Source organism: Grus americana, chromosome 5, assembly GCF_028858705.1.
Source record: "Grus americana isolate bGruAme1 chromosome 5, bGruAme1.mat, whole genome shotgun sequence".
Classification (NCBI taxonomy): Eukaryota; Metazoa; Chordata; class Aves; order Gruiformes; family Gruidae; genus Grus; species Grus americana.
Genome location: NC_072856.1, coordinates 56,955,202 through 56,978,409, shown reverse-complemented (window position 1 = coordinate 56,978,409; position 23,208 = coordinate 56,955,202). Strand labels below are relative to the sequence as shown.

Genomic DNA, 23,208 nt, shown 5'->3' with positions numbered 1-23,208 from the left:
TTGCAAATCCAGCTCTACATGCTTATTGACTTAAATCATAGTGTTAAACCCTAAGTTTTTTAAAAATGGCATTTCAGACACTTATTTTGCCATAATCAAAAAGTCTTATATTCTGTATATCAGTTATAATTTATGAGTCAGCCTGACAAAGCTCAAAATGCTAAACCAGATGTGGCACTTCCAAAGCGATGCAGCAACATTAACAGTGACAGCCAAAAAGGCACGACTACAACAGTCCAAGGCTCGGGTACAAACTCTAGATATTTTACAGAATTTTTATTTTTGCAGTTTTCTAAGATCTCTTGGAAATAACTACAAATTAAGAACTATATTTATTTGATGTTTAATTCATGAGCGATAGTACCTGTTGCTGTAGGGGTACCTGCTTATAAAGTAGTTTCTACCCTTGGCTCCTCCCTGGCCTCCCCTTTGGCTGCAGCATTTTCACTGGGGGCTTTGTCAGGGGCAGCAGCTTTGGATCTCGCAGGCAGGAAGGAACAAAGCTCAGGATCAAAGGGGTTTTCCCCGGCAGCGACCTGCCACAAGCCCTGAGCAGGTCGTATCAGGGAAGGTGGTCTGATCTCCTCCCGCAGCCCCCATGGCCAAGCCATCACAGCAAGGGGGAGGTGAGGTAAGGAGGTCTTGAACTAACTACAGCTAATATATGTCAAAATTAACAGCCTGAATTACACACAGAGATAACTGGGAGGTCACTGGAGATCAGATAGTATTACTATTTCTGGATGCCCTTGGGGCGTGCTGCAGTAACCCAAGCTAGACTGAGCAGAGCTATGCCAACATCTGGGTCAGGAGCAGAAGGAAATCCCCCTCTGAGCAAGCACCAGCAGTGAAAAAAGCATTGCTGCTCCTGGAGCTTTGGCTTGTCGACTGTGGAGGATCCAGTGCCATTTCTAAACTCTGACCCTGTTTTATGGAAACCAGGCAATGGTCCATGAAATAGCCACCATTTATCCCTTGACTGAAAACAGCTTCTCAGGGGCACTCAGTTCTTTGCTACCCCCAAATGCTCTTGTGTGGGGAGCAGAGAAGGTGGCCTTGCAGGGTCACTGCAAATCCAAGGCAGGCCTCGAGGTGCTCCAGGATGGGTTGTCTCCAGACTGCACTGGAGGAGATGTGACTGGCCTGTTGGGATAGCGCAAATATTGTAGCCACACTGAGCTTTCATGCATGAAGCTCCACCAGGGTGCAACCACTTCTGTCAGCAGAGTCTCAGCCACGTTGTGGAGATGCCCACAACACATAGCCTGCTACCGCATGGATATTTTCTGTATCTGCTATGGCAGAGCTAAAGGGATGGATCTGGGTCTAGTATTTGTGCTTTCCCACCCCCCCCCCCCCCGTTCTTTATGCAACATGTGTACAATGTTTTGGTTTCTGGTGGATCTAAAGCCAGGTTTCACCTTAGAGACTTTACCTGAAATGTGATTCAGTAACACCTAAGAGCTGTTACCGTCCAAATAGATGCCATGTGAGCTGTATCCAATGATATCTTTATTAACCTCTATTCTAGCTTGCTGCAGATGGGAGACTGGCCTGTCCACAGCACCGTCCTCACAAGAGAGTGCCCACAGTTAGTCTTCCTTCTTTCATGCCTCTTCATCAAAGCATACAGCATTGCCAGCTTTCTTCTCCGGAAGCTCTGAGAAAAGATTTCCTGAATATCTCAACTAAATAGCCTGTCTATGAAGCAAAATGTTGTCAGCATCTACACTTCATGTTGCATGACTCCATCTCCTGGCAACCAGGGGTAAATAAAGCCAGATGCTATTTGAGAGTCTCAGGATCACTCTTGGGCTTTTCTTGTTACATGGAGCCTGAGTGTCCCCTGGCTGTGCCAGTGACATGCTGGGGATGTAAACGGGAGCTCACCACAGGGCTTGGATGCCTCCAACATGAGACCCTCCTATGGTCAGGCCAGCCTGACACAGCCAAACCTCTCTCTGTTACAACTGCTGTACACAAATTAGGGGTATTTACCCCATACCTGCATGGATTTCACCTTTGATGCTTTAAGGAAGGTGGAGTCCAGCCAGCGGTGAAGGGGTAGCCTGGACGTTGAAAATTTGGATTCAATTCCCTCGTGATGAGACCACCATGTATTAAAGGTTCTTGTGATATGCAAGGCAGGAACTTGCAGTACGTGGTCTAATTTCATCATTTAGTCTCCTCTTGTGTGGTGGTGCAACACCCTTGCTCTTGAGCCCCTCGGTCCTTGGTGCAATCTCTCCCCCCTTTCCTGGGACACATGCCAGGGCAGCAGACCAGAGCGTTAAGGCACCCCTGACGTGCCTGGCTCTTGCTTTGCTTGGCAACGGTACGTGGTACATCTGTATCTGGATCACAACGCTCTTGGTCCCCTATTGTTTGGGGACAATAATGACAATCGATCACCCCCTGACAGCCTGGTACACCTGTACCTGGGTCATGACCCAAAGGGGGTGATGGCAGAAAAGTCTGTGCAACTGGTGGAAAGTACCAGAATAGGTAGGGAAATTTTAACTATAAGCTGGCTTCCTCCATCCACCTCCCTACCTATCTACGTGTTTCAATATACACATTTGCCTTAACAAATGTGGGTGACAAAAATCACTGGGCCCAAATATTTCTGTCTGTGTGTACCTGTATGTTTTATGTTTTTATATATATATGTATCTATACACTTTAAGATACCTTATATAAGTTAGTGTGAATCTTGTCATCTTTGAATCTGCAATTAAGTCGCTGTTTTGATCATAATATATTTTACTGAATTATTTGTAAATCTTTAAATTAGTCGATCACTGAGAGCTGCTAAAATTCAACCTTTGATTTAACTCATCCTATTAATAAATTTTGAATTGACTAAATTGCAACTGTGTCAAACTCCTTCATCCGTGAGACCTTGCCACTGTTTCCATCAGTAAAATGGGGAGACAGCCCTTCCATACTTTACACTCTAATATTGTACCAACGCAAGCCATAAACCCACCCAGAAGTTCTCTTTTTACCTTCTCAAATAAAGATTTATTCATTTTGGACAAGAACATCTTATAAGACTTTAAAATAGAAGTAATAGCAACAAATATTGATAATCGTGAAAATAGAGGAGCTATGGAGAAGTGGTAACTTATGCAGCAGTTCACTACAATGATGTGAAAGGCTCCTAGAAATGGAAAAATTCCTCCTTCACAGTGATGACTCTTGCCCTTTAAAAACAGCCAGATGAGACTCTTTCTACCCACAGGGCTCTCCTGCAGTGACAGCTACATTAACCTTTGCTGACAAGCACTTCTCTTTGCTTGTAAAATCAGCTTAGTGAGTGCAAAATTCTTCCAGACTTTCAAATGGTTACTATCAAATGGAGATGCGCGCCATGCAAAACAAAACAACCCTGTGCCTTACAATTACTCGTGTGTTGTTAGCGCTGCTCTGAGATCACTGGATGGGCTGATACAGGATGATGTCTGGGCATCTGTCTGCTTTGGCTAATACTGCAGAATAGATGTGAATGTAGGAAAGGACACTGGGGTTTTTTGCTGCATTTCTCTCCCTGGGCATTTTTCCGTGTTTATCACCACATTGTCTGCGCAATGAGCAACACAGCAGAGGAGCAGTAATATATGCTTGGATTATTTGTCTGTTGCTATTAGAGCAATGCTTCAAAATTGCAGATAAAGCCAGCACGCTCCCTCCTGCACGCGGGCACACGCGCACATGAACGCACGCTCCCTTCCTGTCATCTTATTTCCCCCTATTAATTTCACATCCTTCTTGCTTATGCGCCTGAGCTGTCCTTTATATGCGAGGAACTCCTCCAGTGCAAAGGGAATTCTTCTGGGCTTGGGCGAAAGGAGGCTCTGCCAGTCTCCTCCCACCCTGTCGCAGCACCAAGCCTTGGAAACTGGGTCACACGAGCTCTGCCACCTCATCAGAGTCAAGCTTTTATATCACCTAGGGCCATGTCAAAGACTCCGTAGCCCCATGGATTGAATTTAAACCATGTGGCAGATGGAATTTTGATGCTGTCGGTAATTCCATAATATTTCTGTAACATTTATAATTGCTGACCAGGAATCTCCAGGACTAAGACCTTGGCATAAAATGCAAGTCAGGTGCCCAAGCTACTCCACCCCTGTCAAAAATCTGTCGTGTCCAGGAGACTAGATCTCAACAAGGTGCAGGAATCCAGTATATCACTGGAAAGATAAAAAATGCTTAGGATAGAATAGGAAAAAAAAATGCTTAAAATTACCTTTTTGAGTAATCGGCTAATTTTGGAGTGTAAGTACAATACATTGTTATACTGTCTCCTTTAAAGTTCCGCTGCTGATCCATGATATGTATTGCAAAACTCCTACTGAGCACTAAGATGCAAACCTGGCTTTCTAACCTGCCTTTTCACTGAATTTGGTGGGACTAGAATTGCCCGAGTCAAATAAATGACTATTGAAACACTAAAATAAAATATTAAATTGAGTGTGAGAAAGAAGCACCCTTCTGCTGCAAACACAACAGGAAATGACTTAGCTGCAAGCACAGATGCAAATCAACTGAAGTTACTTTTCTAATAGCTTCCAAATTAAATTGTTCTTATTATTTGCATTATTCTAGGATGCTGGACTCGTAGTCATCTTTGTAGAGACGCAAAGTTAACTGGCAAATCAGGCAAAGAATACTGAATTCCTAAGCAGCTCATTGTGTGTACTTAGTATTAACAGGTGAAATTTTTGGGGCTGACCTGATCTTCTTGTACGTGATAAAATTTAATTGTATAGCATAGTTCATTAGGGAAGAGGACTGTGAACTCTTACCGAAACTAAACCAAGTGCCTTGTGAAGTATATTTACGAAAATTTGTTTCATGGCACTTAGAGGGAAAATGATTTTCTGTCTCCTGCATACCCACATGAAGGACTGCCAACATCTTGTTCAACACAGGTATAAAATTCCATTATTTTGACACTGAACAAGAAAAGAAATCCAAAATAAATACAGCTGTGAGAATTCAGACCCATTTTCTGTTGACCATGAGGCACAATCTTCACCCATGTAAGTCAATGGCAGAACAGCCCCCAACTTACTTTGGGCCAGGATTTCAGCCAGGATATTTTGTCCGGCAAGCTTGCACGTGAGAAAGTTTAAAATAACCCACTAAGAAAGGAAAAGACCATGGATAATGCAGCCAGGGTGCATCATTCAGATGGAGTTTACAGCTGTCCACTGCAGACAACTCGTAAGCCAAAGCTGCTGTCTCCAAAACCCAGCACAGTCATTTGGACTGTGAGCTTCTTGGGACTGAAAGCAATTTTTTGGGTGCTTGTTCAGCACTCAGCACAGCTGGCCCCAGTTCCCAGGGACGGCTCCCAGGTGCTGCTGCAATGCCTCCAAATATTAAACCTAACTGTGGTATACAGGCAAGAGGATGAAAGAGAAGATTAAAGACAGTTTAAACTAGGATTTAGGAAGAGTTTTTGCAACATATGTGTGGGGATGAGCAGCATTTAAATGAAACGAATGATAGTGCTGACATACCCCTAGAAAGCATTACAGGAACACCAGCAGTTCACGCAGGTGGGGGGCCCATGGGCTCAGCAGGAAACGCAGTAGGTGCTGCAGGCTGGTGGTGCAAGTGAGCCCCAGCTGCCCCCCTGGCCTGAGCGGCAGCTCGGATGATTAAGCTATCAGCAACAGGAGTCAGAAATCATCTTGCCTGTCCCCAGGTCAGCAGACACTGGGAGAAGTGGGAAATAACCCTTCCCAGAGTGTTCAAGGGTGACTTTGCAGAAGGGAGCACTGAAGAAGATAATGGCTTTTTAAAAGTAATCGGCAGGAACAGAGAAAAAAGCATTAATTCAACAAACAGGGTCGAGACTGCAGGTCCTGCACGACTGCATGGCACGTTGCTCCTCAGCTGCCACCGTGAGTGGCCTCTCCAGCTGCCACCACCCCGTGGGTGACGAGGGGGGCAGAGGCTCGGGCTGCAGCCCCGGGCTCCTCCATGCACTGGTTCTACCAGCTGGGGTGCAGGTGGCCCCTTGCACTTTGATGGGGCCATGGTGCTGGAGACTTTGGGTCTCTCGGTACAAGCCAGCCCAGGTCTGACTAGGTTTGCTAGCTCCAGCTTGCCATTAGCCAGGCCAGAGCCAGGCTTGCTCCAACAGAGACTCAGGGATCTGCGCAGGGCTTGGCAGCGCCGCGTTACCCATCTTTTCCCCTTTTCCATGGTATCCCAGCCCCACACGAGCCCAAATGCTGAAGATGTGACTGCAGAGGACAGGGAGCAAAGCACTGATGTGCTGCTGGTGCCAGCGGACAGCCTGAGCTCTCCTTCATGAATTTGGAGGCCAAAGATGCTGGGAGGGGCTGGCACCCGGGGGAATGTCAGTGACAAGGTTGTAGACCCCCAGTTTGGGACGCTGAGATGCTGCTTTCATTAACAGACTCTTTACAGATGGGAATCCAAATGGCTCCAGTTAATGGAGTTAATGAGACCTTAAACTTGTGTGAGTGTTTTTTTTTTTTTCCTGGCATCCTTGCCCATTTGGCAACCTAGCATTAACAACATGGCGATCAGCTACAGGCTCTAAGACTTTGTCCTAAAAAGTACATCCCGTTACTAGGAAAAGAGATCATTTAAAAGGAATATACCACTCATGTCCCTCCTGGATACCTGTCTGCTACCCTCAACCATAAGATAAACATCAGCTGTTCTGCTGCCAGAGGTTCCCGAGCCTCTTGGCCCCTCTGTGCCCATCTTGCTCAGACTCCAACACCTTCTGGCTGGAGCCTGGTTTTATTTTATACCTCATTAAATTTTGAGCCCTTTTTTTTGTTCAGCACCAACAAATAAATCTGATAATTGACTCAGACAGCAATTACTTTGGGGATATTTTTTATTTGATTTTGGTTGCTTTGCACCTAAATTGCTATGAATAATGAAACACTGGTTCAATTTCTCAGCTTTAACAGACACAACCGGCTGCTGCATTTACTTCACAGTTTCAGCTATGAATAAAACTAATCAAAGCATGTAGAGAAACCATGGTGTCTTTCTGAACAGTTCAGAAAAGGGTCACTAATAATCTTAAACTGTGGTCAGAATGTCTGGATTTTAAAGTCTCAAAGAACCATGTGAGGGGGAAGCTATATTTTTTCTACACTTAAACACTTAAATTCACATGTAGAAATGTTGCCAGTTTAATTTCTGCAACTCTTGTGACTTAGCCTATCCACAGTTTCTGGAAACAAACTGACAAAGCCTCAGATGGGTATTTGGGAAGCAGGGTGATTATTATTCCAATCTGATCCAAGATCTAAAAGAATTTCTAATTTATCATATCAAGGTTCTCTGATGAGTAGTCATGAGGGAGATTTCAAAGGTCAGGAGAAATGAAATGCAGATTTAAATTCAAATTAATCAGAGGCAGACTCTAGACTGGCTTACACTTACATCGGTAAACATTCACCGTGGGCTATATATCACTCCAAAACACGGAAATATAATCTTGAACTGAATTTCAGAGCAGTGAAAAAAAATGTAAGCCATAGGAAAAAATCTGTGATCGTAGGTGAAAACCAGACAGTGGCTACTGGCGAGCAATGGGGCAGGGAAAAGAGGTGGACTGAGCTCTAATCCATAGCACACACCGGAGCAATCTGAAAGCTGCTCTAATTGATGCCATCGTTAGCCTCAGGACAGTTTTCCTCGGTCCGACCCCTGACTCGCTCCTTTCCTGGGATTTGCAGGTCTTGCGGGGTGGGAAGGGATCCCTGAAGACCTGTTGCCACAGCTTGAGGGATGGTTGTGGCGTGGCACAGAGACCATAACGCTGCCCAAGTCTGAGGTTTGGGGATTTTATAGGTGAGCTGTAGAAAGCTCGGCAAGTTTTGGTCAAAAGTTTGTCAGGCTCTGGTATAGAAGCTCTGGTAGATGTGTTTGCTTTATTTAATCCATATGTTTGCCCATTAAATAATTCAGTAGATGTTATATTAAACAGACTTCAGAGAAAAGTGATGGAAGTGCATTTGCTGAAGCAAGAGCTTGTATAATGAGACATTCCATAAAAGAAGCTGGACTTTTAAAGTCAGAATGGATTAAGGGCATGAATTCATGTGTCCCATGAGAACTTATTACTTATAAACTCGAAGGACATTCAGAGACCTTCAGAAAGAAGCAGCTCTCATGCTTGAGTTTAATTTTAATATCATTGCAGTTGTAAATAAATTGGTTTTATAGTTGTTTTGGTGTGAGTAAGAATTTTATCTGATCACCCAATTAGCAGTATGGGGGTTTTGTAAAGAATGAGGAATTTATTAGGGATTGTTTTATGCACTATTGAAGACAAAAAAATATTGTAGCTATAAAAATTGTGCCTTTATTTTAAGACTACAAAAAGGAGGATTTAAATGATACCAAGTAAACCACTTTCTGAAAAAAGCCAAATATCTTTTTCCCTATCTGTGCCATTGTTGTAACATAATCAGCATGGACACTGATAACAACCTCATCAGGTTCATGGCTGATTTCACATTCTCATACAGTAATAATCATATTATGATCACTCTAACTACAGTGTTGCCAAGGCTGCAGAAAAATGATAATTTGCCTTAAAGTAACAAGTTCAGTAGTGTGTAAAGAAATCCAAACTGGAAACTTTGCTGTTAGTACCCAGTTGCGGGTGAGAGTCTTGTTCCCCAAACCTGGCTGCGGGCACAGCTGGGGTGGTGAGGATGAGGACAAAGATGAGGACAAGGATGAGGACGAGGATGAGGATGAGGGGAATGGTGATGTGAGGGCCTCTTGCTGCCAGCACCACATGCTGGTCTGTCCTTTAGGATTATTTTTTTTTCAGAGTCTGTTTTGCAAAGTGAGCTTCAGTGTGCCTCTTCTCCTCAAGCCTTGGGTAACATAGACGCTCTCCTCTCGTCCTGCTCTATTTCCCTTTCCCCGAATTTTCACAGATAATTCAGCTTTCCTTTGGCCATCGCAGTTACACGGAAGTCACCCTCCTTAGCAGTGAGTAAGCACAATCAGCAGCTTAAAAACAAGAGTCCTGCTGTTAGTTCCCACTAACAAGACAAAAAAAAAAAAAAGCTGTATAAGTGATGTATAAATGGTTACTCTACTTTCAATCCTCTGATTTTCTGCAGCAGAAATAACATGTCTCCCTAGAAGAAGTTCATTTTAAAAGTGCTTTTGAGCCGTTCAACATTATTTCTGCATTGGACATGAGCTACCCCTGTTACAGGCATGTGCAAAATGTGATAGAATAGACTATTTCCATTGGAAGGGACCTACAACGATCATCTAGTCCATCTAGGCTGCCTCTATATGATGGACTGGTTTGCCCAGCTCAGGGGCAGCAAGCTTTTAAATATCACCCATCAAGCATGCCTGCTGCCAGTGAGACGCTTCCCTGCAATTCTTCAGCAAGGTTTGGCCACTCGTACGTGGTAGGTGAAAGACGACGACTGATCCGAGGCCTGGATCTCATCTGATGAATTCTGCTAATGAAGTAACATGTGGACGGGCAACAGCTTTCATTAGCTGTCCAGTTTTTTCCTGCAGTAACTGCTATGTGTTAGGTTCATAGCCAAAGTGATGCAGGATTGCAAGACAGGGTCTGAGAAGGGGAAATATTAAGCTCTCTTAGGCATGATTCTATGATTCTATGAATACTCGCAGTGTGCTTAAACCCAGGTTGCATTTCTTGCTGTATTTTGCATTTCAGTTGTCAAATGCAGATATATAAAAGTTGCAGTTCTGAGATTTTTAAACCTCTAGTGTTGGGTTTTTTTTAAAATAAAACTATTAGCCCAAAGTTTAAAGCACTTTAATGATGTGATCAAAAAAAGTCTCCTTACTTGGTGTTCTCTTTGTTTGGCTGCTGCAGATAGAGATCTGCCATCTCTTGCCTTATACAGAAGGGTCTCGGTGGCCAGGGACAATTTCCCTAAGATTAAAGCAGTAGATTTTTAGAGTCTTTTAGCACCGTCACAGGAAAAAGCAGGAGAAGTAACAAGTGTGTGAAGTTGTTTAAAAGTGTAGGCTTGGTACCTCCAAAGGCTTAGCTCTTCTGTTTATCCCGGGGTAGAGAAAGGAAGGGGCGGTTCAGCACAAAACATCTTTCCTCCATCAGCACACCTCACTCCTGGCTTGGACCATACTTCCAAGCCCATCTTGGTCACTAAGTAATTCATCTCTCCCCATATCTACTAAATCACTGTCAGGGATGAGGCCGATACCTGGTGGTGTTGAGATGCAGACACCTGTTAATGAGCAAGTTGACCAAGGACACCGACCCCGTTGACACCAGCTATTTAGCAGCTGTCAGGCAGTAATGACTCCCAGTCACTGCCTGTCTCACCAGGGTTTGAACCAGTAACCCAGAGACAAAGGGCTCCTATCTCATTATTGCCAATCCCTCGAGCCACCCCATTCCCTCGCAGCAGATATCTGTTGCGTTAGTGTCAAAAAGAGGTAATCCTGTGTCTAAAAACCTGCACTGGAAGAAGTTTGTAAAGACACATCTGTCCAGCACCTAAAAGCACCATCCTGCACCCAAAAACTGCTGGGGCAGGCTGCTGGGTGACAAGGACATACTGCAGGCTCTATCCCCTACACGGGCTCCTATGGTCCCGCATCCTTTTGCATCCCAGTGCCCAGTGTACTTCAAATGGGAAAGGGACTTCAAGTCTTCATTATATTCTTATTAAGACCACGATGCGTAGCTTTTTAAACTAGCTGGGGGACAGTCAGAGGCACTGAATTATAGACAGGTATAAAATCCATTCAAGTTAGCTGAGCTGCTCCCACTTACCCCAGGAGAGGATTCAGCTCACCCAGTGACACTAAAATGACTAGGCTTACCTGTCTAACATATCTGATAAGTACAAGGGCTGCAAAATAATCTGCCTCTGAGAAGATACATGAAAATATCAGCAGCCAAATGCACTTTGATTTTGGCTTCAATTTATCTGATCCTGCAAGCACTAGCCAGGCTGTATTCACAAACCCTAAACCAGCCTGCTCCTGGGGTGGAAATGGCAATAAACGATTACTTGAAGAAACTACATGTAAAAATAGCCCTTGCAGCTTCCTCTCTCCCTTCCCCCAGCTTTCAGCCAGGCGATGCTGAGCTCTGCCTATGGAAATGAATGGCTCCTGCCCTGGTAGGGATGCTGCTTCCAGCTGGGCTGGTGCTCGCTGGCGGGCAGGGTCCCCTCCCAGGCCCCACAGCAGCTTTTCCAGTCTGTCAGGTCAGGTAAGTGAAGCGAAGAACTAAAGCATGACTGTGTGTGGGAAGGGGAAGGGGCGGCAGCGGTGACCTGGGGCTCCCCCAGCCCACCTTGCCTTTGCCCCAGCCCTCAGCAGTAAGGAGAGAGCTTTCCTCGCGGCTTAAAGCTAAGGAAATGCCACTGATGTTGGTGATGCGGTGTGAGCAAGGAGTCGGCATGTCTCTGAAAGCTTCTCCATGCTACTAGTATTAGTATTAGTATTAGTATTAGTATTAGTATTAGTATTAGTATTAGTATTAGTATTAGCTTCTGTGGTCCCCAGTTGCAGACTCCAGCCCATGCCGCGTAACAGCACTGAATGCAGAAAGGCTTCTCCCCTGATCAGCAAGTCTCTCAAGGACACCAGACTTGCGTCTAGGAACTGTTTGGTCTTGATTATCTGTGCAAGAGCAGCAACAGCAATCCTTTTGTACAGTAAACTGTGCAAGATATCGATGTGCTCAGCAATTGAGGGGGTAGGAAAGGGATTTGCAGCTCTTGTGCTGTCACAGATACCGGACAGACGTGGTTCTAGGAGCGGCCGGCAGCAGACAGGCTCCAGGGGATGAGCAAACACCAAGTGGCTGAAGGGGCTGGCCCATGTGCAGGAGGGTCAGGAGAGGCTCTGATCACTGCTCTCTGCTCCCCAGGCACCAGGCTGGCTCCTAGGGGATATTTTCCTAGCTCCTTGTGATGGAGATAGACCTAACGTAGACCCGTGCCCAGAACTTCCTGCTGGGGGAACTTCCCCCTCTTTTTTTTTTTTTCCCTACCTCTCTCTGTTTTCATTCCTTGCACAGGGCTTGCAAGGCAATGTCCCTTCCAGTTCAGGTAGTATGAGAACTCCCTTTCCCACAGCCTCGCTCCTTCACTGTCCTCTGCAGGTCTCTTAACTGCAAACAAAGCAGAAGTGCCGTGTACAGCAGTAACTACTGTTTTTCTTGACACAGAGAAATTAATTGCTTGGAACTGTTTCTGTAATCAAATAACCAAAGCTAGACTTGTTAAAACAAGCAATGTTAAGATAAAGCTTTGGAAGCTTCATGGACAGACTGGATCCAGTCTTTTGCTGGTGGCAATGCGTGCTACTCCCTCGTAGGCACTACACCATTTGCCACTACCCTGCCATGTTTTCTACTCTTGAGCCACTGGTTGAAGGCCAGCCCAGCTCACTGGCAGACCAGTTACATCAGTCAGCAGAGAGCAGAAGTCCACGGGGCCCAGCTGGAAGCCCCAGGAGGGTTGCTCAAGCCACTGCACATTTTAACGGAGAGGTGACCAGAGCAACCTCACCCGTAGGGCTGGTGCCCATGAGCGGTGCTGTCGGTGATCCCAGCAATAAGGCCACCCTAAAGGACATAGGGTTAAACTGCCCGGAGCACATGTGCATAATAAATTTGCTTTGATTTGTTCTGTTCAGCTGAACTTCAGTTTCCGGAGTTGTCAATTCTGGAAACTTTCCTGAGCGTTACATTTACTTCTAATGAAAGCAAAGCAGGGAGTACGGCAAATAAGCTCAAATGTGCAAGCAGAACTGATCAATTAAGCCTGGTACATCCTGCATGCTATCAAAATCAATGTACATCATGGTTTAAAGTAGTATCTGCAGAACAAAACTCGAGTTGTACCCAAAATGTGAATCCTCAAGTTTATCTGCTCTGGAAACAAAGGGAAGAGATTAAAAATAAGATCTTAAAGATGGGGATCTTTGCTGCTCCAACTGCTCAGCGCTAGAATGGTTCCTGGGTCTGACAGATTATCTCCGCACCGTTAAAAATGATCAGAGCCCTAAGGCAATTAATTCCTCACTTTCGGAGTTTTACTTCTGCGGCAACGAGGATTACCAGGACAATAATGTGGGTTGGTGAGAGGGGAGGGTTGGGAGCCGGGAGGGTTGGGAGCCGAGGTAAACAGCCGCCCTGCAGAGAATGAGTGGTGAACACAAAGGCACGGCAACCTGCTAGCTGGAGGGAAAAGCCCAAGCCAGACCAGTGCTGCTGTGACCCACCGAGCTGGGCGGGGGGAAGGCAGCGCCAAGCGGCATCACGCCGGTGACAAGGGCACAGGAAATTTAATGGCAGGCAGTGCCACGCTGGGGAAGGTGCCGAGCCACGGCAATCCGATTACCCCACCACCACCTGGGCTTCCCCCGGGCTCCGGTGGGGACAGCGTGGCGTCCTGCCTCCGCTTTGTATTCAGATGGCGTCCCTGTTTGTAACGGTGTCCCTGTCCGGCAGCGGCAGCAGACGTGGGCAGAATGCAGAGAGGCAGCAGAGTCACCTGCTGCCAGGACCTGCTGCGGCTGCCCAGGCCAGGGAGGGGATTTCGGCCAAGCCAGGTGGTATATTGACTGAGAGGAGCACGGGTTAGGAGGTCTAAAATGACATCACTTTCCGGCTTGGTTCAAGTTTGCAGATGCACATCAAGCAGCGCCCAGCCCTGTGCTGTGCAGCCAGCGAGGTGTCGATGTTTGCAAGGCATCCTTCCCCAGCACCCATCCCGAAACGTCAGACCCAGCGAGGGTCACAGGTCCGAACTAAGGGGTGGGAAGTGTAGAGTAGAAAACAAATCTGCAAACTCAAGGAGATTTCTTATTTTCACATATGCAAGAAGAGACAAGCTGGAAGCCTACATTTGTATCTGAATTGCAAGCCTGATTTCCCGCAGGGCTTTCCCTTGTTCGGTTTGGTGTGACAATGAAGGCCCTTTGGAAAAATGTGAGTCTGGCTTCAATCCAAAACATCCTCAGAATTCAGGGACCTCTGATGCACCAGCACCATAAACAGCTTATCTCCAGCCTTTGCTTTGGGCTTAATTGTTTTGAAAGGCAGTCGTTATCAGGAACAGAAAGTGAGCCACAGCCTGAAGACCTGCGACAGCAACCCCGGGTCTTCTGCAATGTCTGTGCGTTAGAATGAGCGCAGGGGAAGGACACGTCCTTTTTTCCAGTCTGGGTCCAATTTCATTTCAAATACCACACAAAGCAAAGCGTCGTGTGTCCGATTGCAAGGAAATCCCTGTGTTTGGTGTGTCACCCCATATCTTGTAACACTATTGTAGTTCTTCCTTGGAAAGACTGATGACGGTTTTTGCACAAGAAAGAAATTTGTGGAGTTTTTATTTTTGCGTAGGATGTACTAAAACTGGATGTTATCACTTATGCCACTGTTCCTTTAACGTGTGCTGCTTGACACAATGAATTATTCAGATATCTCGATGATATACAGAAGTGGTGTCAGCATTTTAGGGCATGACTCTCCTATCTCTTCTTCTTTCATCTACTATAAAATCCCAGTGGCTTCAGTGAGCTATAAAAGGCAAAATTAGGTCCTCAGCTGTGTTGTTTTCTTGCAAGCAGAAAATACTCTTTACCACTGAGCGAAGGGTACCAACAGGCCTAGCTTATAGTATAAAACTGGGTATTTGTATGTCCCTGGTCCATCAATACAACTAAGGGGTCATTTATTCATTTGGAAATGAGAAATCTGAGTGTAAAGACGACGGGGGATAGTGTAACACCGTCTATTTTCTCTCTTGCAGAAGCACTCAGGTTTCATCGACCTCATGCTGCTAATACCAATGGCCTCGGCTGCTTGAATCGCGAGGTGTCTGTTCTGTAGCCGCCGGTGCCAAGCCCAAGCATGAAGCTGTGCCAGGGGAAAGGAGGATGTACGTGGAGCTCAGCGGCAGTGGGGGAGCCCAGAGGAGCCTGGGGGGCTGCTGCACCCCCCAGGGCATGGGCTGCTTGGGGGCAACCTGCCAAGCTGGGAGGCTGGTTGGGCTACAGCCACTCGCCATGAAGCTGAATGGTCCCTGGGAACACTGCTGATATTTTTCCATTCTTGTGTTAGTTTTTTAAATGTTTTTAAATCAATGATGACAAAGATCATTCAGTTGAAACTGGTCTAAGTCCATTGTCACACATGGAACAGCACTCTACCTCACCCAAAATATCTGCAAAGGGTTGTTAGAGTTGTAAGGAAAATACAGAGGTAGCGAGAGGGAAAAAAACCCCCACGTAATAGGAATATACTCCTGGCAAAGCCAGTGTTTAAATCACCAGTGGCTTAAATGATGCAGGTCTAAATCCCAGGAGCTTCGGGCCTTGCACAGTGGGTGGGTGCTCCCCATCCGGGAAAGACTTAACTAAAACCTGGGAGTGCTGTTTTTGTCTTGCAAAACAACCTCCTGCAAGTACCTCCAGGCTGCAGGGACCAAGCTGTGCCCCCAGATATAGAGATCCCCCTTCTGCGAGCTCTGCATGTAACTCAGGGCAGAATTTGTCCTCGACGATGTACCCCGATGTCAGGGTAACGGAGGGGTGCAGTTTAGTGATGCCAAGACAGATGTAAAACCTTACCTTCCATTTCTCCCACCTATTTGCTGGATCACCTGTGTTTGTAAAGGCATATTTATAAAAGGCAAAGATGTATCATGCTATCTCCGGCCTTCTTCCCATGTTAGATAGGATGGTAAATATTTATGGAAGGGATGTAAACCTTAATGCTTCTGGGAAGATGCCAAGTGATACCAGCTGGCAGAGAGGAGGAAACTCACCCTATGGGCAGGTTTTTCACAGTATTCTCACAAGCATCTGGTATTTGCCACTGGCAGAGACAATACAGAGGCCAGTGCTCTGATCCAGTCTGCCTGCCTCCCTATTCCTGCTACTGGATCATTTCCTACCTATTCAGGAAAAGCTTTATCAAATTTTTATTTTTTGACACACACTTGGATTCAAGGTCTCGGTGCCACTCCTCTTTGGGTAGATGATGGCAGCGGAGGTGACTCAGCTCACCAGCACATGGCCTCAGCTCACAGGCACGTGGCAATCCTGGTGATTCAAATGTTGTAAGAGGAGTTTGAGGAATTTTCTTAACACTTAAAAAAATCGCTCTGGTATTGCATGCAGCCTTCTGACTGCACAATGAAGTTGGATCCCCACCACACACTTAACTAGCAGTGAAAGTTTTGCTGTAGTTATTACGTTATGTATGACTTTGGGAAATGCCAAACACCTGCAGCTCCCAGCTTGGAGCAGCGTATGCCTATTGCTTCTTGGGATTTACCTTCCAGTCCTTTACCAACGTATAGGTTAGGGATGAGGGAAAAACGCCATTGCATTGCAAGAAATGGTTAGAAACTTAAGTGCAAACAAAATTTAGATGAACACTTTGGGTGAGGGGATTTTTCTGTGCTTTTTGTACTTTACTCAAACATACCACGTATGCCTACTCTGTAGCGGCCAGTAAGACAAAAGATGTGACTTGGTATCGCTCCGGTAGCCCTGTACGGGTGCCTGCATGGAGCAGATCTGAACCCAACACGTGAATGTGGACCTCTTGGGTGAATACAGGACACTTTGAAATGAGACTGGGAAGTAGCTATAGTTTAAGGCACACCTTGAGCACGCACACCTCCCATGCCTTCCTTCAAGGACCAGCTCTCCGTCTCCCTTGCTCTGCAGTTTGGATGCTACTCGTTGTAACAGTGTTTAAAGGCTACTGCTTATGCCTTTTGGAGGACCTGTTTTTCTGGCATGGCAAAGAGTTTGCTGGTCACAACCATAATTCTTCTCTGAATATCCTGAAGGCTTTCAAACAAGTTGGTGCATTTTAGAATTTTACCAGCAGTTTCAGGGCACAAAATAAAAAGGCTTTGTGGACACAAGATTAAACCTTCCACTAATACATACTGCTTTCACAAGGAGAGCTGAATGAACAGGATGGCCCAGTTATATTGCCAGAAGCCAGCATTATGGAGTGCTGCATGATCTTCTGAGAGACTGCTTTTTCCTCATAGCTCACTCAAATGGGCAAATGGAGGGATGAAAGCTTTTCACAGGAAGGTACAGCTGATCTGGGAAAAGAAGGAAGAATGATGCATGACAGTTCTTCAGGCAGCTGCTACTTGGAAAAATGTTCTAGCTGAAAATACTGCTTAATTAGAAATGAGGTACCTATCTTGATAGCACAGATTAGGAGCGTTGCACATTTTTTGTTATCGCACAGCTTTGTTGCACAAAACAGAGCTCCCACTGTCGCAATCTGGATGGTGTATTTCAAAACATTAATCAAGGATTAGTCCTCGATGCTGATTTATGAGAAAATACCAATGCCACAGAGGACTTATAACCCATGTAAATGATTCATGGAGTACATGGTTTACGAGATGGTTCCTCAGCGTGTGTAAACTTGAGCATGGCCTTGACACACAGGCAGCGGTGTGCACTTCCTAGGCTGCCTTGGAAAAGCAGGGTCCTGGGAAAGTCCCACTGGGATTCCTCCTGCCCCTCCGCCCACTCCCACACCTGATGAGTGGGCTTTGGGAGAGCCACCCCTCTCAGAGGTGACGGGGGGAAGCGGCAGGACAGACCTGAGCTGTGGTGGTGTCTTCTGTAATACTAATGTAGCCCTGTAGAGGGAATGCTTTGGTAAGACTTCAATGAGGCTGTGTTGTATCAGGGACCAAATTCATTCTTTGTGTCACCTGCTGAGTTCAGAAGTTAACATCAAGAGCAATTTTACCCGGTATGTTGAGGTTTTTTACTAAAATTCTTATTATGCTATAATTCGCTTTAAAATTTCATCCCTGACTGAAGAGGGTGGAGGTGTCCATTTGATTCAATGCAAGGGATAGTCTTTGATGCTGTCTTACACAGGCATCAAAAGCTTAAGATGACATGCATATTAAAAGTGGTTTTCAGTGGCAGCTAGCAGAAGGCCCCATGGCCAAATGTAATGGAAGGAATGCTGTTTACCAACTTCTCCTACACTTCATCTTAAATTGGCATGGGGAAATGATAATGCCTTCTGAACAACACCGGGAAATGGGGTTTGTTCACTAAACCTAAAAAGCACAAACCCATCAAAAATACTCTGACATTGTGCATTATTTGTGTTGATTAAAAATCTGCTTGCACCACCAAGTTTGCTATTGATCATAAAAATGTGCACTGACCTAGTCCTTTCCCTCCAAGGTATCAAAGCACTTTAAAAACCTACCTCATTCCAGCCCTCAGTTCCACTGTGTCCATAGATCATCTGGGTCACAGACACTTTCTGATACCACCAAGCTTCACCCCTCTGCTCCAGCACTACTGCCTTGCCTTTCCAAGCTAAAGGGATTTTCCTCTCATGCAATGCCATGTCCACCATGGAGGGAAGATGAGGGAGCAGAACAGGTGATGACACACAGTGTCCACCCGATTCAGGTCTCACTCACTCAAACCTGCTGACCCCATCCCTCTCTCTTCATTGCTAATGGAGGAGCGTTTCACTGGGTGTTCATCAGGACCAGACACCATCTGGTGCTTCAATGCCATCTCCAGAGCACACAGGTCTCTGGATACCAAAGCACAGCAGGTCACCATGCTTCAACAGCCACCTGGGCACCAGAATGGCAGCAAACCCCTTGTGGGTGGCAGCAGGGTGGATGTGTGCCATTAACTTTTCCGAAAGCACAGGCATACCCACTGAGTACTGAAAGCAAGCCTTAATCATCACACTGACTTCCTCTGTGGATATTAATAATTTCCTCGCTTCCTCTGAGGAGCCCCCCTGTCTACTGGGCTCAATCTCTGCAGAGGCATCAATAAAGCTCAAACTTTACAAGGTTTCACCTAGAAAAAACAGCCTTTCTTGGAAAAAAGATGAAGCAAACATCATTGAGGCCCAGCAATATGCTGCCTGGGCTGGCAGTGCCAAGGCATAGCTGCATCTGTATCTGTGGTGCAGCCGCTGGAAGCTTCTCCTGCCCTGCTGACATTGGCCAGTGAGAAACGATGTCTCTGCAGGGTCCCCTGTTCTGCTCCTCCTTCCACCAGCCACTGGCTGGGGATCTGCTAGTCAGATCACTGCTTGGGAGGGTCTGGGAGAAGCACTTTCTGCTTCCTGTATGGAAGGATGTGATTAAAGCCTTGTAAATAAAAGTCTTGGCTCGAAAAACGCATGGGTGCCTTCAGGACATGATGTAGCCATGAGCAGTGGCAGCCTGCCCCATTACAGAGGGTGCTTCCTTCTGGTGGCCTGGCTCAGGGTGGTGAGAAACAGGAGATGCGGCACAGCCTGATCACACACTGCACTGGCTGTGGCCCATCTGGGACCTGTCAGAGGGGTCCCAGACCCGAGGAGCAGTGAGTGACGTCTCAGCACAAGACACCTGCTGGTTTCCACGTCCTAAGGGCTGACTCACGGCCAGGACTGTGCCTTCTGGAGAGCTGCCACCAAGGTGGGCACCCAGGTCAGAGCACTGCTGGTCCCAGGTGCCCCTGCTCCACCTGCTTGGAGCGAATTCCCCAGAAGGGAGCAAACAGGCCTCACTGCTGGCTTGCACAGCGTGATTCCCTCCTCTCTAGGGAACCACCCTGGTGTGGGTATGTGCTAGGGGAGAACTGTCCTCTTCACATGTCTGTGTGGTGTGTTACCAGGGATCCACCACCTGCTAATCCCACATGAAGGGAACTAGTGGCCATGCTCTGTCCCAAGTTCCTCTTACCTTTTTAATAATAAAGGGATAAAAGCTACTTTGGGAGATTGGTGGAGGGGATGAACTCCCCCAGGAGCAGGGAAGTCCTGCTCTTCAGCTTCAGCAAGGAACAGGCAGTTGTCTTAGTTTGCCAAGGGTATGTCTGGGTTCAGACACCAAGGAGAACAGACTCATTCAAGAAACTGCAGCTTTACTAAGACTTAGGAAGATAACACCAAAAGGCAGAAGTTGCAATCCTCCATCCTTCTCCATTCTGATGTTCCCTCCGTGCACAGGCCATCTGCTCCGCATCCCACACTCTGGCAGCAGATTCGATGTTTCTTTATAGCTAGAGGGTGTCTTGACCAGCTTTCCAGTGTGGTCAGAAATCTGAGGTTGCACTGGGTTAACCCTGGAGTCAAATCATTTACCCAGGTTCCTCAGGAACAGAAAGCTGGCGATTCCCTGGGGCTTTTTAAGGATACCCACGCAGGAAACAGCTGGCAGCACTGCTCTGTCCCGGTGCAGCTTTCCTTTTTGCAATGAGATACTGGCCAAAACCAGCCTACAGAGAGATAGCGTAGCCCAAGGAAAAGCGTATTGGACTAAAAGTCAGGGGATATGATGCAAGGATATAGGAAATCTGCCTACACGTTGCCCAGTAAATCCACTTTATGAACTTTCTGTACCCTTTATGGGGTTCCGTCTGGTGTGCGCAGAAGTGATGGTGGCACGTGTGCTCCTGACAGTAAGGACCACCAAGACCTGGGCAGGTTTTGCCGAGGAATAAGCGGTACCTGCGTCTTCAGGGCAGTTTCCTCCCACACCACAGCGCGGGGCCGAGCTCTGACGGATATGCCGGCCCCAGGAGCAGAGAGGCGGCAGCCATGGGAGCCGGCTCCTTCAACCTGCGGGCTCTGGCCGAGGCAGGAGGGACCGGGGACAAAGGCGGCCGCCCTAGGGGAAGGGGGGGCAGAGCGGAGCTGGGCTCCGGTGACAAAGGCTGTGGCGGGAGAGGGGCGGCAGTGGAGATGCTCCCAGAAACCCCGCTCCGCTCCCGGCCCGCGGCTCCGGGTCCCTCCCCGCGCCTGGCGGAGCTGGGCCGGGGCCGCTACGGCGCCGCTTCTCCGGGCCGCCCGGCGGGCGCGTTTTCCTGCCTGTCCAACCCCACCCTTCCCCGGGCTGGTGCTCCCTCCGGTAGTTTTCCTTTAAAAAAAAAAAGGAAAAAACCCAAAAAAGGCAAAAACGGGGGTGGAAGACCCGGGGGGACAGCGGTGAGCCAGCCGAGGCGGGCAAGGCAGGGTAGGGCATGGCATGGCAGGGCGGGCGGAGAGAGGGAGGAGCGGCCCCGTCCCTTTGTACCTGCCGTTTGAAGGCGCCAGGCGGCCCCGCATTGGCTGCGGCGGCCGCGGCTCCGGTAACCCGAGCCGGCGGCGGGGCGCGGCGCACCGGGGCTCGGCCAGCGCCCAGCCCGGCAGCCAACGGGGCGGCGGGGGAGGGCGGCGCTCGGCTCGGCTCGGCTCAGTTCAGCTCAGCTCGGCTCGGCTCGGCTCAGCTCAGCTCGGCGCTCCTCCGCGCCGCCGCCAGCAGCCGGCTCTCCTTCTCCGCCGCTCGGCTCGGCTGGGGCAGGGCCGCGCCGCCCTGCCCGGCAGGAGGTGGGACCAGCCCCGGCGCTGCCGCCCGCCTCCTCCCTCCCTCTCTCCCTCCCCAGGGCTGAGCCATTCCGGGAAGGCGCCGGCTCCCCCACCGCTCCTCGGCAGCGCCGCACCGGCATCGGCCGCCGCCGCGCCGGGCTCGGCCCCACGTCGCCGCGGGGCTGCGGACGAGCTGCGGCGGAGCGGGGCAGCGGCCGCGGCGGCGGGTGCGGGGTGCCCGGTCTCCCGCGGCGGCGAGCGGCGGGCGGCGGGGGGGCGGGAGGGCAAGTGGACGGAGTGCCCGGGAACGAGGGGGGGGACACCGGCCGCCGCGTAGTTGTTTTGCCCGGGGTAAGTTGGCCGATCCCCTGTGGAGGCTTCGCTTGGAGGGGGGCAGCGCTTGGCTTTTTTCTTTTTTTTCCTTTTTTTTTCTCCCCCTCTAGGTTTTGTTGTTTGGGGGTTTATTTATTTATTATTTTTTTAAAATTTATTATGGGGTCTGTGGGGGAGCAGATCTTCCAGTCCGGTGTTGCTCTTTTTCCTTATCCAATGCTCTGCGGAGAACTATAATATTTCTTCCCCGAGATGCTGCAGTGAATTTTAGTCCCAGGAAATCAGGCGAACAAAATAATCTGAATAACCCGAACCATTTGTTACCGTGTGAGAGCAAACGCTGCCTAGGCACAGATGATGGCAAAAAATTCCCTGGAAGGGTCTAAAGAAGACCTGAGCAAAATTTCAGAAGAGGAGATGCTGAGGTGGAGCAAGGAAGAGCTGGTGAAAAGACTGAGGAAAGTGGAGAATGAGAAGATGAACTTAATGGTGGAACATGGCAACTTAATGAAGGACGTGAACCGGCGGCTGCAGCTCCACCTGCATGAGATCCGTGGGCTGAAGGAGGTGAACCAGAAGTTGCAGGACGACAACCAGGAGCTGAGGGAGCTCTGCTGCTTCTTGGATGACGACCGGCAGAAAGGCAAGAAGCTGTCGAGGGAATGGCAGCGCTTCGGGAGGCACACGGCCAGCGTGATGTGGAAGGAGGTGGGCATGTATCAGCAGAAGCTGAAGGACCTGGAGGCGAGGCAGGAGACCCTCCTGCGGGAGAACGTGGAGCTGAAGGAGATGGTGCTCATGCTGGACGAGGAGCGGAGCGGGGCCGGCTCGCGGAGCTCCATCGACAGCCAGGCCAGCCTGACCAACCTCAACGGTGGCTCGGCCACAAGGGACGTGGGGGACGGGAGCAGCACCTCCAGCACGGGCAGTGCGGGCAGCCCCGACCACCATCACCACCACATCCACCACCACAAGGCTGGCGACAGCAAGGCCGGGGCCATGCGGAGGTCTATGGATGACCTGTCCGCACCCCTTCACCACCGGAGCATCCCCAACGGCCTCAATGGTGAGCCTCTCCCCCCTCCTAACCCCGCTGGCAGCAGGTGCTGCCGGCCCTGCCCAGCGCCACCTCCCCTGGCCAGTCTGGTCCCCCTTGGCAATGGGGTGAGGGATGCCGGGGAGGGGAGTCCTCGCCATCTCCACCCCTGCCCATCCTGGGTGACCTCTTTGGAAGAGTGGCCCCGGGAGCTGGGAGGGGCACCCGTGTGCAGGGGAGGGAGGGTGGGGGGGAGTGTGTGGGGTTGCGGGTGGGGGCTGCTCCTTGGCTGTGATACCATGTCTGGGGCTGAGGGTTGCAGCCTTTTTTATCTGGAGGGTTGGTGTTTTGTTTTGTTTGTTTTGGGGTTTTTGACAAAAACAAGTCTGAGTTTTCAGGGTTAAACAAACACTGATTTTTCCATCTCCTCCTCCTTTCTCTCTCCCCCTTTAAATATTTTGGT

At 48.5% G+C, this 23,208-nt stretch overlaps 1 protein-coding gene across 2 annotated transcripts in view; it reads left to right on the top strand.

Annotated features, from left to right (window-relative positions):
• The first annotated feature begins 21,252 nt into the window (after positions 1-21,252).
• The window catches only part of CCDC85C (coiled-coil domain containing 85C), a 116,618-nt gene continuing 114,662 nt past the window's right edge, over positions 21,253-23,208 (top strand). Inside the window, exon 1 of one of the 2 annotated variants that reach the window (XM_054828428.1) lies at positions 21,253-22,775. In XM_054828428.1, coding sequence (XP_054684403.1) covers positions 22,064-22,775 — 712 coding nt within the window. In that variant the 5' untranslated portion in view covers positions 21,253-22,063. The remainder of the gene's footprint in view (positions 22,776-23,208) is intronic. The other variant, XM_054828429.1, reaches the window with a different exon arrangement.